We start from the raw sequence: 17871 nt of genomic DNA, 5'->3' as shown, positions 1-17871 counted from the left end.
GCCTCCCTGACAGGTGATTCGTTCCTCAGCCTGTCTTCAGACATTGAGGCAGCCTATAAGGAATACCTGGCCAACTACACCAACATTACAGTGGTGGAGAACAGCTACAAACAGAAGGAGGCGCTCTGGAACGAGATTGTCAGAGTCATCAAGGCCTCAGCGTAGGGTTCTATCATTTTCTGTTGTTTTACAATGGGACCAACTGTTTTTTGTTTTTTTTGCCTAAAACATAAAATTACAACTGGATAAACAAAAGACCTAACACAAAACGGCTGTTGATTTCGGTCCTGAAGTTATGACTGTTTAATGTTGCCATTCATCTCTCCAGGCCTGAAGTAAACGCCACCTCTCTGAGTTTCTTCTTGGTGATGCCGGTGCAGCGAATTGCCCGCTACCCCCTCCTCCTGCAGACCATCCAGAAACACACTGAACGAACGCACCCGGCGTATGCCCTTCTGGAGCATGCCGCTCACACCTCCATCGCCTTGAACTGTCGCATCAACGAGTACAAACGCTTCAGAGAAGTTGGTGAGGCCGGTTCATAAAGTCCACTATTCTCTATCTAGAGTCAAGGATGCACTGATACATCTAGAGTCAAGGATGCACTGATACATCTAGAGTCAAGGATGCACTGATACATCTAGAGTCAAGGATGCACTGATACATCTAGAGTCAAGGATGCACTGATACATCTAGAGTCAAGGATGCACGGATACATTTAGAGTCAAGGATGCACTAACACATCTAGAGTTAACGATTCAATTCCCTATTTACAGTAGCACAACAGGTAGAGAAAGGCAGTAATCTGTCTACTGTATAAAGCTGGGTGGGTTGAAAAGCATTCAACACAGTGAATTCATTGTTCAGAGTCCCAGTTTAATTGGAGGACTGGTACTGTCTCTCAGGAACACTTTTTCACTTTCATTTTTTTCATTTTAAATTGCACATTTTCAATTTCTTTAGTTATTTGAACTGTTTGGTTTTGCCTTACTTTTGCACTATTTAGAATGTATTGATTGTATTGTTTATATTTAGTATTTTCAATTCCTCTGTTTGTCTGGCACATACTTTGATATATTTGACAGCAAAGTTGACTTGACTACCCCAGATTAACTGTCCCTCATACTATGATTGTAGCTGACAAATACAAGAAGACAGAAACCCTGAGCATAAAGGACAAGATCAACCGTCTCAACACCCACAGCATCGCAAAGAAGACAGCGAGGCTCAGCCAGCAAATCAAACATGAGACTGGAATAGCACCTAAGGTAGGATTGAAGTGTTTGATGGCCCTAGTTTAAATAACACCCTGCTGAAGGGTCTTGGAGCAACGCAAGACCCTTGCCATCTCCAGGATGCTGTTCTATAACTAACCCTGGCCGATCACTGTCCCTTGATTAAAGTTAGACATTAGAAATCAGAGAAGCAGCACGTTACAGTTATGTTTGAGGGTGCTTATACTTGAAGGTAACTACTGACTCTCCCAGGTCTCTGAGTCATAGATGGTCTTCCAATACACACCCTGCCTCTAGCTGCAATACAGTGGTTAATGGTTAATCATTATATGACCTGTTATGAACCTGCTGTTTGCTCTGGCCTGCTACACTTTGCTTTGCCTTAAGTTACACTTACCTGTCTACAGATTATTTTCTTTTTTTAGGTCTGATCAAAGAGTTCACATCCAGGAGCATCCTCACATGTCACCTGTGGCTTCATTTTTAATAGTTGCTCACAGGATAACATTTTCCCACTTTGCCTTTTGATCTTTTTACATTCTGCATACATTATATAGGTTGTAGCTGCATTGCATATATGTAGAATATAAATGAATTACACTTTGAAGCTCTGCAAAAACACAATTATCTGTGCTGTCATCTGTCTTTTAAAGCTATTTGCTATATTTAAAACTAGTGCAACCACAGTCTTAGGGGACAGAATAGACTAGTAGCACCTTGCTAATGTGTGTATTACTAGAAATGAATGATACAAAAATAAAGAAAATATAGCTTAGACAGAGAAAGAGAAGGAGCCATGTGTCTAGAATCCATGTAGACAAAACGCACCAATGTATGGGAAGCAGTATTTACTAGGGGTGTGAATATTCACTGGTGTCACGATTTTTATTTTTTAGTGATTGTTTCAAGTCCTAAAGTATAGGAACCACAGGTGCTGATACTGCAGCTAGAGAATAAATCTTGTAACCAAAGCAAATAAAAAGCATGCAGTAAATATTTTCTATTCCCATTATTTACATTAGATGTTGCATATGCACTTTCATGATTAGGGATTTGACGCATCTACAAAATACGCCTTGAGTCAGAGTCATACTGCCCTCAATGTGTTCTACATAGTAAAAACTAAAAAGATGAAGGCAAAGGAAGAGAAATGATAGTAATTACAGAGCTTAGAAAAGAGTCAAATGTGATCTTGTGTTTCTAACTTGCAAATCAAAGCCCCATGACTTTTTAAATTCCTGAAATACAGGGCAATAAAGCACTTTTTTAATTTAATTTCACAAAAAAAAAAGTATCTGTCCCTGTGTGTTGTGCTCCAGCTGGTGGATGAGGAGTTTGACGCCCTGGAAGGTTTCTTTTATGTTCTGGAGCATGGGATCCTGGAGCTCCTTGAGAACGTGGAGACGTACCTGCACCACCTACAGGTAGGCTGCATTTGTTCTAATGGATCACATTATGATATGTGCAACATTCAGCTGTTGACTGAGGCATTTCACCTGATAGTGAACATATCATCTACTTATTTTCTTTGCTTTGTCTTGTTTTCCATGCTGATGCCTCTCAGACAAACTGCTTTGGTACCTACATTTTAATACACTTTTCTCAAGTGAAATAAAGAATTTAGTAATTCTGATTTGAGCATCCTATTCTTGGGATTCAGGAAATATCATTTTGTATCTGTTTACCACAATTAATTTGTACATAATATCTGTATCGGTAAGTACTGGAGTCTACGCATCTATCCAATACCATGTAATTTAGCCCCGAATAACGTAGCTTTGTTTGTTATTTTTCGGTTATGACTGACTGTCAAACTGGATAACAATAGAAAGTTATATGGCGTTCACTTTTTGTTCATGTTTCACAAAAAGTTTAACCCAAGCCAGGCCAAACGGCAAAGATAGAAATCCTTTCACATCCATACAGGGATAGAAGTATACAGCTGTTCAAACATAGTAAAATGTATGACACACTGGTATCGGATGAGTACTCAGTATCAGCCAATACGCAAGTTCAGGTATCGAAATCAGTATCGGGAAGGAAAAATGGTATCGGACCATCTTTATATTTAGTGAGTATATTAAATCTATGCCACATGGGAGGGGGAAATCATACCTTGGATGTTTTGGGCTCCAGAAGATTTAATTTTGCATAAGAGTGTTGTTCGCATTGTTCCCTTCGTACTAATTCAGTTCCACATATTCAATGTGAGTATATTACCCAACAAGTTTGGGGGGTTGAGTCTCTTGCTTTACACCTGCATGTCTTAAATGAAGGGTAATGAGAGTGCATATCTTATTTATTCCCCCATTTCAGATTGCAGCAGCCCATCCAAAGACTTGAACTAGTGACTTATATGCAGTGGAGAAGTGGAATAAGTGGAACATAACTGGATATGTATTTTTGAACATGTCGCCATGTGTTTCTGAGTCACGCTGTTTAAACTCAGAGGCCCCTGGCGTCCCTGAGGTCAAAACACGTGGGTTTCTGTGTACCGTTTCACTCTAAAATGTTTCTTTTCCTCTTTCTATTCCAAACCAACAAAGATCAGCACTGTATCCTCTTTCCTTTTCATAGTCTCCTACTCATACTGTAGAAGGCCAGTTATTTTCACCAGGCTATACAAGTTGTCCTCCTGCTGAGATAATTTTCTTGTATATTGACAAAGTAATATTTCTTTAACAACTTCTGATTTGGAAATAGCAACCCGTTTGAACATAGAAAACAAACAAAAAAGCAGACATTGGTAAATTCAGTAGTCCTACAAGCGTTTTAAAATGAGCCCGACAGATGTCAGAGACCTGAGCAGGGGTTCATGGCTCCTTCTTCTTTGTTGGTTTTTCAGGGATTCCTGGCCTGCAAAACCGAGGAGTTTGATTTAGATATGGATGGAGAGAAGGCCCCGATCTGCTACAAGGAGATCACTACTGCTCTCAGACAGTGGATTCTTCCTACGTTTGTGAGTCTACCTGACATTATCATGTAGATACCAGTAATACAGAAACAGAGGTGGAATGTCACATTTACTCAAGTATTGTACTTAAGTACAAATGTGAAGTACTTGTACTTAGGGCTGGGCGATATGGAGAAAATCAAATATCATGATATTTTTTACCATAGACCTCGATATCGATACAATATTGTAGGGTTGACTATTGGTGCTTTCACAAAATATTTACACAATGAGATTTTTGATGAATAATCATCAGTAATGTGGATATAATGACGGTGGGTAAAGGCAGATAATAGAACAGCTAGAACAGTTTGGTAAGTTCAGAAAATGACATCACTTTACTGTAATGCAGGCTTTAAAACCAGGAAAAGACACCACTTATGTCATATCAAGATATGATATCCAAAATCTAAGACGATATCTAGTCTCATTTCACGATATCGATATAATATCGATACATTGCCCAGCTCTACTTCAGTCTTTTCTTTTCATGCCACTTTCTACTTCTACTCATAACATCTCAGAGAGAAATGTTGTTTACTCAATTACATTCATCTGACAGCTTTAGTTACTTTACAAATTAAGATTTTTGAACACAAAACACATGGGGTTTATAAAATCTGATGTTTTATTGTAAATTAAACTACCCAACACTATATAGGCCAACAAGTCCAGCTGAAATGATTAGACCATTAAACACTTAAAATGGAAGGACTTTTCTGCATTGAGTACTTTTATTTTAAATACTCTAGGTACATTTTCCTGATGATACTTACATACTTTTATTTAAGTAACATTTTCAATGCAGGACTTTTACTTGTAACAGAGTATTTTTACAGTGTGGTATTAGTACTTTAACTCAAGTAAAGAATCTGAATACTTCTTCCACCACTGTAATCAAATCCTTTATTTAACTTAAAGCAAGAAAAAAAGAAGTACAGAAACCCTGAACTACAAATACATTTGCTGCACTATTAATTGCACTTAAGAAAAAAAAAGTACACGTTAAGTATCAAAAGTAAGCCAGATGGACCCTGCCAGTCTAAAATGATTGACGCATTAACCAGCACAGCATTTGTCTGATGATGAGCATCATCTATACCTCCACGTAGGAGAAGAGGATGAGGACGTTAATCCACAAGCCGCTGTGTGCGCTCCGCGACCTCCTGGTGGGCCCGAGGAACCTGATCAGAAAAAGGCTGGACAAGCTGCTCGACTATGAACTGATAGAAGCCAAATCCACTCTGAGCTACGAGGAACAGGCTGTGGCCAACACGTACAGGTAGAGAGAGAGCTGGACTTATGTGTGGAAGGTCTGTTGCATACTGTGGGCCCTATTTTAACAATCTAAGCGCACGGCGTGAAGCGCCTGGTGCAGGTGTGTTTAGGGCGTGTCCAAATCCACGGTGGGAATGGTTCAAAAGGGTTCTACTTAGTGTCTTCATTAATTCATAGGTGTGTTTTGGGCGTAACATGCAATAAACCAATCAGTGTCATCTCCCATTCCCTTTAAAAGCCAGGCGCGTTTGTACGGGACACCTCCCCCGAGCTAGAACCGACAATCAAGTTATATTTAACCTTTTTTTTTTTGGAGTAAAATTCTCATTGTACGCTCGACAGCCATTTGAATTCCAGACACCCCCCTTCCTACGTGAACATGTTCCACCAAAACAAAGGCTATTTTGCAGAGAGACCGTACTTGCGTCCAGCGCTTAGCGTCGCCCAAGAAGATTGTGATTGTTTTAAAGAAATGCCAATAAACCAGAGCACGTTTTTCTCCCATCCCGGAATGTTGTGGGGATGACCTTCCTCCGCAGCGCTGTGGAGGAAGGTCTTATAATGTGAGACCAGTAGGATTAGACCCTTTGGAAGTTATGTTAAGATGAGGGGTGAGGTCGTCTAATGAAAGAACAAAACGTTAATTCAATCTCTAACTTCAGTTTACATGCTAACCTCTCATCTCCTCTCCTCACAGGACGATGAACACGTTGCTCCTCAATGAGCTTCCTCGGTTTAATGGTTTGGCTCTGCAGATGATCTGGAGCATGTTGGGCACGTTCAGCTGCCTGCATAAAGACCTCGCCTCAGACATGGAGCAGCTGTTCCAGAGCTTTGCACAACAGGTAATCTCACGTGTACCATGTGTTCTCTACATATATGATAAGGTCAAGCAGAAAAACATACTCAGCAAAAAAAGAAACGTCCTGTCACTTCAACTGCTTTTATATTTTAAGCAAACTTAACGTGCAAATATTTGTATGAACATTAAAAGATTTAACAACAATTTTTACAGACGTGGCAAAAGTAGCCCTCAGTATCTGGTGTGGCCACCAGCTGCATTAAGTACTGCAGTGCATCTCCTCCTCATGTACTGCACCAGACTGGCCAGTTCTTGCGGTTGTTGTTGCCATCCTGTACCTGTCCCGCAGGTGTGATATTCGGATGTACCGATCCTATGCAGGTGTTGTTACACGTGGTCTCCCTGTAGCGCCGTCTTAGGTGTCTCACAGTAGGGACATTGCAATGTATTTGCCCTGGCTACATCTGCTGTCCTCATGCCTCCTTGCACCATGCCTAAAGGCACATTCACGCAGATTAGCAGGGACCCTGGGCGTCTTTCTTTTGGTGTTTTTCAGAGTCTTTAGAAAGGTCTTTTTACTTTACCTAATTTTCTTATAACTGTGACCTTAAATGCCTACCACCTGCAAGCTGTTATTGTCATTTGTTCATTAATTGTTTGTTTTTTTGAACAAGCATGGAAAACATTGTTTAAACCCTTTACAATGAAGTCCTCTGAAGTTATTTTTACTTTTAGATAAAAATCTTGGGTAACCTTTTTTTTCTTTCCAGTACGCTAACGAACGAGGATATGAACATTAATGGCTTTCAAATGAATTCATTTCTTCTTCCAGCTCCCTCACAGCTCTCTCAATCCCAGTGCATTCTGGAAGTGGGCAGAGTCTGCAGTGCTGGAAGGTGCGGGAAGACTGGAGACTTTGTGTCAAAGTGTAGAGGACACGCTTAATGCGCCTGCCATCCAGGTGGGTACAAAATGATGGAGCTAAAAGTCATTGTTGTGTCACAGTGTGTTGACCAAGAATACTGGTACACAACTTGTGTGTTCATGCATTATTTGCATCATTAACCCTTTTAAAGCCCAGGTGTAGTTTTATAAGTCAAAGACAGACAGACAGACATGGTGATCAACAGACCGTAAAATAAAGATATCATTAGGACAACAGTCAGCACAACATTGGACACCTCACCTCAGACTTTCGACTTTTTTTACAGACTACAGCAGGTGCACAAGCGCAAGAAATTTGAGCTGCTTGAATGGCATTAACACATTGTGCAAAACATTTACTGTACAAGACACTACATGTTCCAAAATAGAACAATGTCACCTGAAGGCGAAGGACAAGCATGTCCTGTTCGAAAGTTACTCAACAAAAGACACTGCAGTTAGGGATCTTCAACCCAGCTAACATTACTTTATGGACCTTTTTATGTTTGAGCAATTTTAACATCTGCATACACACCACCTGACACTGCTAGCTACTATTATTGGTTTTAAAAAAGCATTAAATTGATCTCTGTTTAATGACAGTTTAAACCAAGCTAGCAGTGTGGCTTTGGAACACTTTGATCTGGAGTGAAATATCTCAGCAGCTATGAATCCTAATTAGATTGATGCTCAGACTTCTCATTTTAGGTCAATTTTAACCATTGTGCAACACGTCAGGTCATGACAAATACGTTCCTAGTAGTTCACTTTCTATATGAACTAGTTCAAAGTTCAGTTCACAAATTTTAAAATGAACTAGTTCAGTTCATAGTTTATACTTCAACATTTTGAACTAAGTTCACAGTTCCAAAAATGAACTAGTTCATAGTGCTTTTTTGCGGATTTTCTTTTTGAAAGCCAGCGGGCAAAGTTTGCACCGAAATGTAAGATTTTCACATCCTCACCGACCTTGAAATAAAACTCGTTTAAATGATCATATTTCGCCTCCTTGCTGCTTTTTGTTTTGATGACTCATGCAGCGGTGCGACACTGGTGGCTGGTGTTGCCAGATTGGGTGTTTTTTCTGATACATATGAAGGCCTGTTTAAAGTGTGTTTTAGCTGGGTTTTGGCCTGGAAGGCTCTATATAAATCTGGCACCCTATTGAACGAAGTTAAACTGAGAGAGCGTGCCGTTCACAGACACCAGAATGAACGAGTTCACAGTAACGTTCATCAGGCAGTAATACAGTACGTTCAGTTCATGTTCGCCCAAAATATGAACGAGTTCATGAACTATCATTCAATACGCATTCAGGCACAACACTGCTAGTAGGCTCCTACTGTTCTAGAATAGCAGCAGTGTTATATTTGATGAGAGGACAACAATTGGCAGCAAGTTGTTGCATGATTATGTCATAGTTGCGCCTTTGGTTTCTTGTAGTCATCAACAAATACCTTTTCTTTACAGTATGTCGTGCTGCCTGTAATGCCTGTTAATTGTTTTGAACTGAGTTACATTCCTTAAACCTGCCAGGCAACCTGCATACATAACCGACTGATAAGCAGGTTGCACAGTCACGTCATGTTTTGCTATTAATATCTTTAGAGTAGATTTAAAACACTCTCTGACAGGTGATTCTTTAATACTGTTCATCGCTGTCAAACATGTTGTACAAGCTGAAGAATATTCCAAGTCATCGCAGTGATTCATGTCTGCAGCTTCACAGTCTCATGTGTAACTACAAAACGTCGTCAGGATTTTGAATAGTCTTCTTCTTGTTCTGCAACTTTCTAATCACTTCCCATTGTGTTCACGTATTCAGTGACAGGTTTAATGCTTTTGCTAAGCTCATTCTGAGAAATTACCCACTGAGATTTTCTTTTCAAATGTGTACAGTACAGTGACTAAGGATAACAACATTTTTTTTTCATTCAGTTAGAATGTGAAACTAAGGATTATCCGCGTTCTAGTAGGAAACTACTTTAACATAGCCCTATACGTCAGGCCTATCTTCCTCTTCTTACCTTTGTCAGGTCTCATTATGTTTCATTTTCCTCTGCATTCTCTTCTTTCTTCTGCCAGCCCCTGAGTCCATCCTCTCGGCGTCGTCTGAAGCAGCTAACAGATAAGCACGGTTCTGGTAAAATCTACAAGGTGATGGAGACGGTGGTTGGCAGCCGGGACCTGGACCTGAACCTGGCCAGAGGCGAGCTGGTGGCCATAATCAGTGAGGCAGACAGCCGCGGGGACAAACGAAGATGGCTGGTCGACGCAGGAGGTAAGAACCATCGGGTTGCCTGAAGACGCAAGCCGAGACCATGAAAGTCAGCCAATAGCAGCATTTTATTGCAACAGCCGGTTTTCAACCAGGGCAGTCTCTACGCATATTTATAACACAATCTGTAGAATTCAAGCTTTGGACATGAAACCATCGACAACATCTTTTTTTGCTGCCTTTCTTTAAATAATTGTTAATTTCTTATACTGCACTGTAACTTTTATTGAGATTAGTTTCTATATTTTTTATTGTTACTGAAGTTACAGTGTTGAAAATTTAAATATAAATCATATAAAGACAATTAAAAAGTAAGACCGGTGGGACCGGCCGTTCTCGGTATGGCAAGGACTGCAGGTGGATTACGCGTATAGAGCAACAGCTTATACATTTCCTTGTTGCTGAAATGTGCTAGACAAATAAAGCTGGCTTGCCTTGCCTTGCCTTACTAACATACCATACACATTGGGTTTTAGTTTCTTAAAGGCAGCTCTTTGGCGCCATCTTTTGGGTGTTTGGCATTATTGCAAATAACACGCAATCAAACACAGGCCCAGTAGAATTTATTCACAGTATGTAAATGTAGTTACTTTTGTCACAACACAAAAAAAACACCCAAAACATTTTTGGGGGGATTTTTTGAATTCTATGAATTGATTTAGAATCTATAGAGCTTGAATCATGATACGAATGAGAATCGAAGTTTTTTTTTTTTTTTTTTTTTTTTTTTTTTTTTTTTTTTTTGCACACCCCTAGAATTTAGTATAGGTTAGAGAGCCAGGCAACTGAGCACATAGGTGGCACATTTTAGAGGACATATTCTGAAAATGGAATTTGCTTCAACAACAACATCTCAAATGTGAAAACTTTTTCATACTCCCCTGTGATAGTAAATTGAACACCTTTGGGTTTTGGAGAACAATTAATTCGAAGATGTTCACTTGGGTTCTGGAAAATTTTGTCAATTGGTTTGTCAACCAATCATTACATTTATTTACTGAGAAAATCTACAGATTAATCGGTAGTAAAAATAATAACAAGGTACCACTTTACAGCTTTTCCATTGTCAACACCTCCGTTTATCTGTGTATGTTGTATTCAGGCAGAAGAGGGTACGCTCCTTGTGCCAAGCTGATTCGGTATCACCAGGCAACAGAGGATCCGCCTCCTTCACCACACCTGACCCCGCCTGATGGCGTGACAGAAATCAGGAGACACTCCTACACCCCAGAGAGCCGGCCACTGACAGTCCTGAGCCGGCCATGCTTCCAGGTGATTAATTGATTGATTAATTTACTGTACTTAAATGATGGAAACTTCACACTCACTACACAGAATTCTGCCTGTGCTGCATACATCTGCATATTAATGAGGTAGAAAGTGATTCTCTTAAAAACTCTCTCAATGCTCCGTAATGATTTAAATACATATTTAATATTAGCACCAGCCAAATATTGAAATGTGAAATTTAATATTTTGACATTAATATTTTCTAAACTAATACAACAATCAGCATATGCAATGGCCTCGTTAGTGATATAGACTTGTACATTTTGGACAGCCATACATGAGAATTAGCCTGGCTGCTCAGCTCGCTGCTAAATTATCTGACACCAGACTGCAAACTGTGAGAGTGTGTGTGTTAATTTCCTTAATGACACGTTACTGTGTGTGTGTGTGTGTGTGTGTGTGTGTGTGTGTGTGTGTGTGTGTGTGTGTGTGTGTGTGTGTGTGTGTGTGTGTGTGTGTGTGTGTGTGTGTGTGTGTGTGTGTGTGTGTGTGTGTGTGTGTGTGTGTGTGTGTGTGTGTGTGGCTTTAACTGACCAATGTGACAGCGTTCTGCTGTGGAAGCATCAATCTGTCACATGTCTGACTAGCACTGTGTGTGTTCGTGTGCGCACGCATGTGTGTATGTGAGAGAATCTTTCCATATCCAGCCATGCGGGAGTGTAATCATGGGTGTCCCCATATCTGTAAGAGGGCACACTGGATTTATTTTGTGCATGCATGTTGTGTGTGTGTGTATGTGAGAGTGTGTGTGTATGTGTTATTAATAGAAAGGTCCATAATTGACTGTTTAACCTTGTAAGTGGGTTACTGTGTGAAGGGTTGAGAGTTAATTTATGCACCGCTGCAGGCTGAGAGAGTGTATGTGTGTGTGTGTGTGTGTGTGTGTGTGTGTGTGTGTGTGTGTGTGTGTGTGTGTGTGTGTGTGTGTGTGTGTGTGTGTGTGTGTGTGTGTGTGTGTGTGTGTGTGTGTGAAGTTGATTTACATTTGCAACACTTGTGAGTGTGAGAGGGGAGTGTCGTGGCTCGTAAATTTGGTTTATGTGGGTTTGTAAATGGGAGATAGGGAGATGCATTAGGCATTGTGTGTGTGTGTGTGTGAGAGAGCGAGAGAGATAGGCCTGCTAAAGTGAGTGATTGCTCCAGTGACCTTATAGACGCTGTATAGATGCCCTCTCTTCCTCACGTCCATCCCTCATGACCCTAGGTCGGCTCATATACAAAACATACACAACATAGTGTTGGCCTTGTCCTCATTGTTACAGATGTTACACAAAAATGCCTTATTTTCCCCCCCACTCCTTTCTGTTTTTTGATCCACACAAAATTTTAGGTTTTGCTAGTGGCTGAAGAAAATAGAGATGATTTATCACTGTCAACTTATAAAGAGCAGAAACAGCAATATTAAGGTGCCAAATTCATCTTGGCTGCTACTTTCTCTGTGATCTGTGACAGAGAGTATAACAAACAATATTGTTATTAATACATTCCCGTCTGGCTTCTGTAGACACGCTGGCAGTCTCAGTTAACTGTCTCTTTCTCTCACATTTGTGGCCCCACCACGTTGTCATGACCGTATATCAACACAGAGGGGCGCCGCGTAGCTACGCCACTCCTCAACTCTTTTCATTTCCATCAGAAACATAGCTGCAGCAAATATTCGCCAAGCTCCTTGCAACATGATTCATTCTGCAGCCGATAGCTATGGTCACTTTTACTTCTTTTTTCCCTCCTCCTTGTCTCTGCCTGGCAAAATGCTAATGAAATGCTAATTGGTGTAGACCATCAGGGCAGAGCTAATGTTGTAGCTGAGGTGAAGGGTTTGTTAATGACACCGAGCAGCCAGCTAAACTTGGCTATTAGCACTGCTGTGGCACTCTGTCATACCAACACAGGGCTCATTAGGAAGCCTTGTGTGTGTGTGTGTGTGTGTGTGTGTGTGTGTGTGTGTGTGTGTGTGTGTGTGTGTGTGTGTGTGTGTGTGTGTGTGTGTGTGTGTGTGTGTGTGTGTGTGTGTGTGTGTGTGTGTGTGTGTGTGTGTGTGTGTGTGTGTGTGTGTGTGTGTGTGTGTGTGTGATTTGTCAAGACACAACTAGTGGGCTTAACCTTTTCAGAGAATATTACAATGAATTTTCTGTGTGTGTGTGTTCACATCTGCACCTGTGTGCATGCATGCTGACGTCGTGCTAATTTCTTAGATTAATTAATAATAATAATTTCTTGAAGTGTTGTTCATTTTGTACAACATTTGTTATTTAGGGATCCGAATCCTTTAATATTGGGTATCCGAATTCAATCCAATACTTATAGTCACTTAAAGGAGCAGTGTGTAGGATTTAGTGCCATCTAGCAGTGAGTCGTGTGTAGTAGAACCTATGGTCGCCTTCTTGTAACGTAAAAACGTGAAAGGCCCACTTTAGAGTCAGTGTTTGGTTTGTCCGTTCTGGGCTCCTGTAGAAACATGGCAGTAAAACATGGCGGGCTCAGTGGAAGAGGACCCGCCAGCGATATTACAAATCCAACTTTGGCCACACCAAGACCCGCCCTTCAATAGCATTCACACACTACAATTGGCCAGGCGTCCATGCTTACATGTACAGGTCCTATCCCCTGACCAATCCCCTAACCCTAACCTTAACCACTTGAGGTGAAATGCCTAACCGCAACCAATCGAGCTGCTTTGTAAGGCGGGTCTTGGTGTGGCCATAGTGGGATTCGTAATTTTGCGACCCGCCATGGATGTATAATAACAACTAGATACGGCGCCGCCGCTTAGCCTTGCAGACAATTTTTTTTTCCAGTGGCACTCTTGGTATTGCAAGGAAAAATCCCCCTGCGGCCCAAAAAGCATTTTCATCACAGGCCGCCATTGTAGAAAAGACGTCTGTAAAACTGTTACACTGCACACAAGGTTCATTTTGACTCTTTCTATTCTGAATATTTAATCCATGGAGTTTTTATATTTGAATCGGGAGCTGGTTAGAGCGATTTTAAAAACCTGTAATGTCACAACAATGTAAAGTCTATGGATCGAGCGGTAAACTCACGGGCGGGACCAGCAGGATAAACATTACAGCGCATCAGGCCGCATATCAGGGAAGTAAACCCGGGACCTTAGAAACGTTTTTTTGCCGTATGTGCCACGCAAGCAATTGTCATTGAACTGAATAGCCCCCATTTTGGGACCCGGTATCCAGTTATCATTAAACATTCAATCGGACCAGCTACATGTGTAGATATGAAGGTGATTAAACACTAATGAAAACATAATTTTGAATATTATAATCCATTTCTGCCAATTGAGCTCCCTAAGTCCTCCACACTGGGCCTTGAAATGTTGATTTAATTTGTGTCTGACACATTGAAATACCTGTAGCCTACTGCTCTCTACTGCGAAACATTTGCTTGTTACCACACTCACTATGCTGAACGCTATTCTTGAAATCATGTTAATGAAATTGTATCATAAAGTATATTTTCTGACATATGTATACACAATATGTCAAATGTATGCAAACTTGCATATAACATAATCTAACTTAAAGGAACACGCCGACTTATTGGGAATTTAGCTTATTCACCGTAACCCCCAGAGTTAGACAAGTCGATACATACCCTTCTCATCTCCATGCGTGCTGTAAGGGTGTCTGACTGCTCCAGCGGCATCAGGCCAGCACAGAACATGCAGGTGAATGGTTCCAGCAATCCTACTGCTCCGAATAAGTGACAAAATAACGCCAACATGTTCCTATTTACATGTTGTGATTTATAGAGTCACAGCGTGTACAAAAAAACAACGTAACGTGAGACACAGCCGTCTTCTAACTGTAAACAAACCGGGAACTTTATTCTCAGGCGGAAGAATATAGTACTTGGGCGGAGTGAAATGCTCGCAGCAAGCCTGTCTGAGAATATAGTTCCTGGTTTGTTTACTGTCAGAAGATGGCTGTGTCTCATGTTACGTTGTTTTTTGTACACGCTGTGACTATACAAATCACAACATGTAAATAGGAACATGTTGGTGTTATTTTGTCACTTTTGTCACAATTCGGAGCAGTAGGCTAGTTGGAACCAGTTACCTGCAGGATCTGTGCTAGGCTAAGCTAATGCTGGAACCGTCAGGCAGCGTTACAGCACGCACGGAGATGAGAAGGGTATGTATGGACTTGTCTTACTCTGGGGTTACGGTGAATAAGCTAAATTCCCAATAAGTCGGCGTGTTCCTGTAATGTAAGGTCATATCACAATATGATTCTTCTGGCAGTCAATAAATGATCATATTTGATTTATTGCCCAGCTTTAACATGCATGTTAACATGCTCAGTGTTATATTCCAGACATCAACATAGCATCCGATAGTCAGCATGCATGAAAAAAGGACAACTCAAGGCATGCTAACGTGCTAGCATTTATATTCATCCCAAATCAGAGCTGATCCTAACGAGCTAAGGCTGATAAGGTCAACTTAGGCTATGTTTAGACGGAAACGATCTGAAGAGAAAACGCAAAAGTGGCGTTGCATTCTCACTTTTTCTTCTGCGTTTAGACGAGCGTTGTGGGGGGGAAATCTGCGTGCATATGGTGATGCAAAAGTGTGTGAAATTTAATGTAGTATGCACAACAAAAGCTGACAATTTTCTGTCCGTCTGGACAGATGAGGAGGTGGAGTTATTGCTCCAAACAATGCACACACAAACACACACACACACGCATCCCACATACGTGGAGCGTTTTTAAGATTTCCACTCTGGAGGGTGGTTTCACTTTTTTGCGTTTTTTAAGCCCCCAAAACGTTGTAGCTGTCTAAACGAAAGGCACATCTGATAAAATATTTTGTCGTTTTCACCCGCGAGCGTATTCGTGTAAACAGGGCCTTAGACTGAACAAACTTGAGCAAAGTGTGACAATGTAGAGCTAAAGCCTGTCAAATTGAGCCTGAGGTGTCTTTAAATGGCCATATTACAGAAGATCAAACTTTTTGAGCGCATGACCTTTCCTCTGATGCCACCTTGCCAAATGTTACATTCTTTCCCCCTCTATTACTAGTAAGGTCAAGGAATAACAGTGTTTCTCTACATTTCTCTTCACTTTGTTCTCTGCTATGTAATAACCATTACCACCTCACAAGGTACCTGGCGTGACAGACGTTTACTCCTTGTTTTTGACTCCGAGTCCTCTCTTCCAGATTTTGGCGGCATATGACTTCACAGCGAGAGGAAACCATGAAGTTTCTCTTCGGGCCGGCGAGCCAGTTCGTGTCCTGGAGCACCACGACAAACGCGGGAACCCTGAATGGAGTCTAGTGGAGGCGAGAGGTGGGAAGAGAGGCTACGTGCCATCCAACTACCTCACAATGGTTCCTATGGGGACCGGGCCACCTGGTACATACCAGCCCTACTGCTGAAAGGAAGGAGTGGAAAAACAGCAGTATGATGGGGGATTCACTGTCTTTAGAAGGTCTTACAGCAGTATTTTTATAATGCAGGTGCACCTGCTTTTCAAACAATTATTCTACATAGTGACCATCGGTTATTTTCATTTTCAATGTCAAAATCGGAGCCATTTGAGCCATTAATACAGTAGTTAGATGGCCCCATTGTTACTGTAGAACTAAAAGCCAAATTCTGTTGACTGCTTTTTTCAGTTTTACAGCTGTAAACTTTTTTTTAATCTTCATCACTTATTCTACACCCACTTCCTGTGCACATTTACCAAATTACAAGAAAAGGAAAGTAAAAGTCAAATCACGTCACTTTTATTTACAAAACCCCAAATCACTAATTAGCCTCAAAGGGCTTTACAGAATACAACAGCCTCTATCCTTAGACTCTTGATTGGATAAGTAATGGCGTAACCTTTTACCAGTACGGGCCTTTCTCTTAGGCCATTTCTGTACTAACTTGGATTATTTGAAAAAAGTGACACTAAAAATATATATTTTGCTCTCCAAAGTGGTGATGAGTCTCACATAATGGTGTGCACTAACAAATTTGAGCTTTAAAACGATGACATCTGATTGTGATATCATTCCAAACACCATCTAGACATTACTTGACGGTGCAACACTGTGAAAATGTTAAAAAGCTAGTTGACAGAAATATCGGAAAGTTGCCTAACCTTCAATCGGCTAGAACAGGTGCGACAGAAGGCACGTGAAAACGAGGCGAGGGTAACCTTTGAGATAGCCGCAGCGTTTTAGGATGTCTCTGCTTTACTGTGGACATGCCCCCCCGCCCCCCAGAATGCTTTATCTTACTATATGTGACACACTGGAAAAGAAAATGAAGGAAGCTTATAGTCCGTGTGCTGGTTGTTATATTGTGTCTTGCTCATGAGCACTTTGGCAGGACAAATGCTAAGCTCATATGGAATTTTAACTCTGCATCTTAATGCTGAAGGACGGTCTGCAAGTTGCACTGCAAATCTCTTCTGGTGATTATTACAAAGCACCAGAGACGATGGGGAGAATGGGTTTTGAAGGCGCACGAGATAAGCTGAGCTCTAGGAGAAGACGTATCCCAGCATCCTCAGCGGGACATTAGGACACTTGAATTGAAAACGAACGGCTGCATGTTGTCGTTGGAGCCTCCGTGTGTTTGCGAGCTAACAGCAACACTTGGACTCACACAGAGCAAACAGCGTGCGTGCGTGCGTGCGTGCGTGCGTGCGTGCGTGCGTGTATCTGTTTGATATGAAATTGGGCTGACAGGTGTGTGTGTGTGTGTGTGTGTGTGTTGAGTCTCCTCCTCCTCACCTGGAGGCAGGAGCAGTACTGTATCGAGACTGACAGGTACACAGCGCTCTCATCATCTCAGACTGTGTAATGTGTTGTAAATGTTAAATGTCTCAAGGGCTGATTAGGAGAGAGAAGGAGAGGCGAGGAGGTGGAGATGTAAAGACACAGGATGGAATTCATACATGGAGAAGAAGTAAAAGAGTTGGAGGGAAAATGGAATAAAAAAAAAAAGGATGTGAGGAGGAATAGCAGGCAGGCAGGAGACTCGGCGGCACAGAGTGTTCCCGTTATTCTGGATGTTTATTTAGTCTAAGCCTCCGTCATTTTCCCACTCTAACCATGAGCTGATTTAAAATAGACTCCTCTCTTCCTACATCT

At 41.3% G+C, this 17871-nt stretch overlaps 1 protein-coding gene across 2 annotated transcripts in view; it reads left to right on the top strand.

Moving 5' to 3' along the window:
* arhgef37 (Rho guanine nucleotide exchange factor (GEF) 37) overlaps positions 1-17481 on the top strand; it is a 31634-nt gene extending 14153 nt beyond the window's left edge. For both annotated transcript variants that reach the window (XM_028590181.1, XM_028590180.1), the window contains exons 7-17: positions 14-161; positions 329-528; positions 1138-1268; positions 2555-2659; positions 4081-4194; positions 5301-5470; positions 6164-6311; positions 7101-7229; positions 9278-9473; positions 10573-10742; positions 15943-17481. In XM_028590181.1, the coding sequence (XP_028445982.1) occupies positions 14-161; positions 329-528; positions 1138-1268; positions 2555-2659; positions 4081-4194; positions 5301-5470; positions 6164-6311; positions 7101-7229; positions 9278-9473; positions 10573-10742; positions 15943-16161 (1730 nt within the window). In that variant the 3' untranslated portion in view covers positions 16162-17481. The remainder of the gene's footprint in view (positions 1-13; positions 162-328; positions 529-1137; positions 1269-2554; positions 2660-4080; positions 4195-5300; positions 5471-6163; positions 6312-7100; positions 7230-9277; positions 9474-10572; positions 10743-15942) is intronic.
* The last annotated feature ends 390 nt before the right edge of the window (positions 17482-17871 follow it).

Source organism: Perca flavescens, chromosome 10 (genome assembly GCF_004354835.1).
Source record: "Perca flavescens isolate YP-PL-M2 chromosome 10, PFLA_1.0, whole genome shotgun sequence".
Classification (NCBI taxonomy): Eukaryota; Metazoa; Chordata; class Actinopteri; order Perciformes; family Percidae; genus Perca; species Perca flavescens.
The sequence above is the reverse complement of the archived record's forward strand: the minus strand, read 5'-3'. Positions and strand labels throughout refer to the sequence as shown.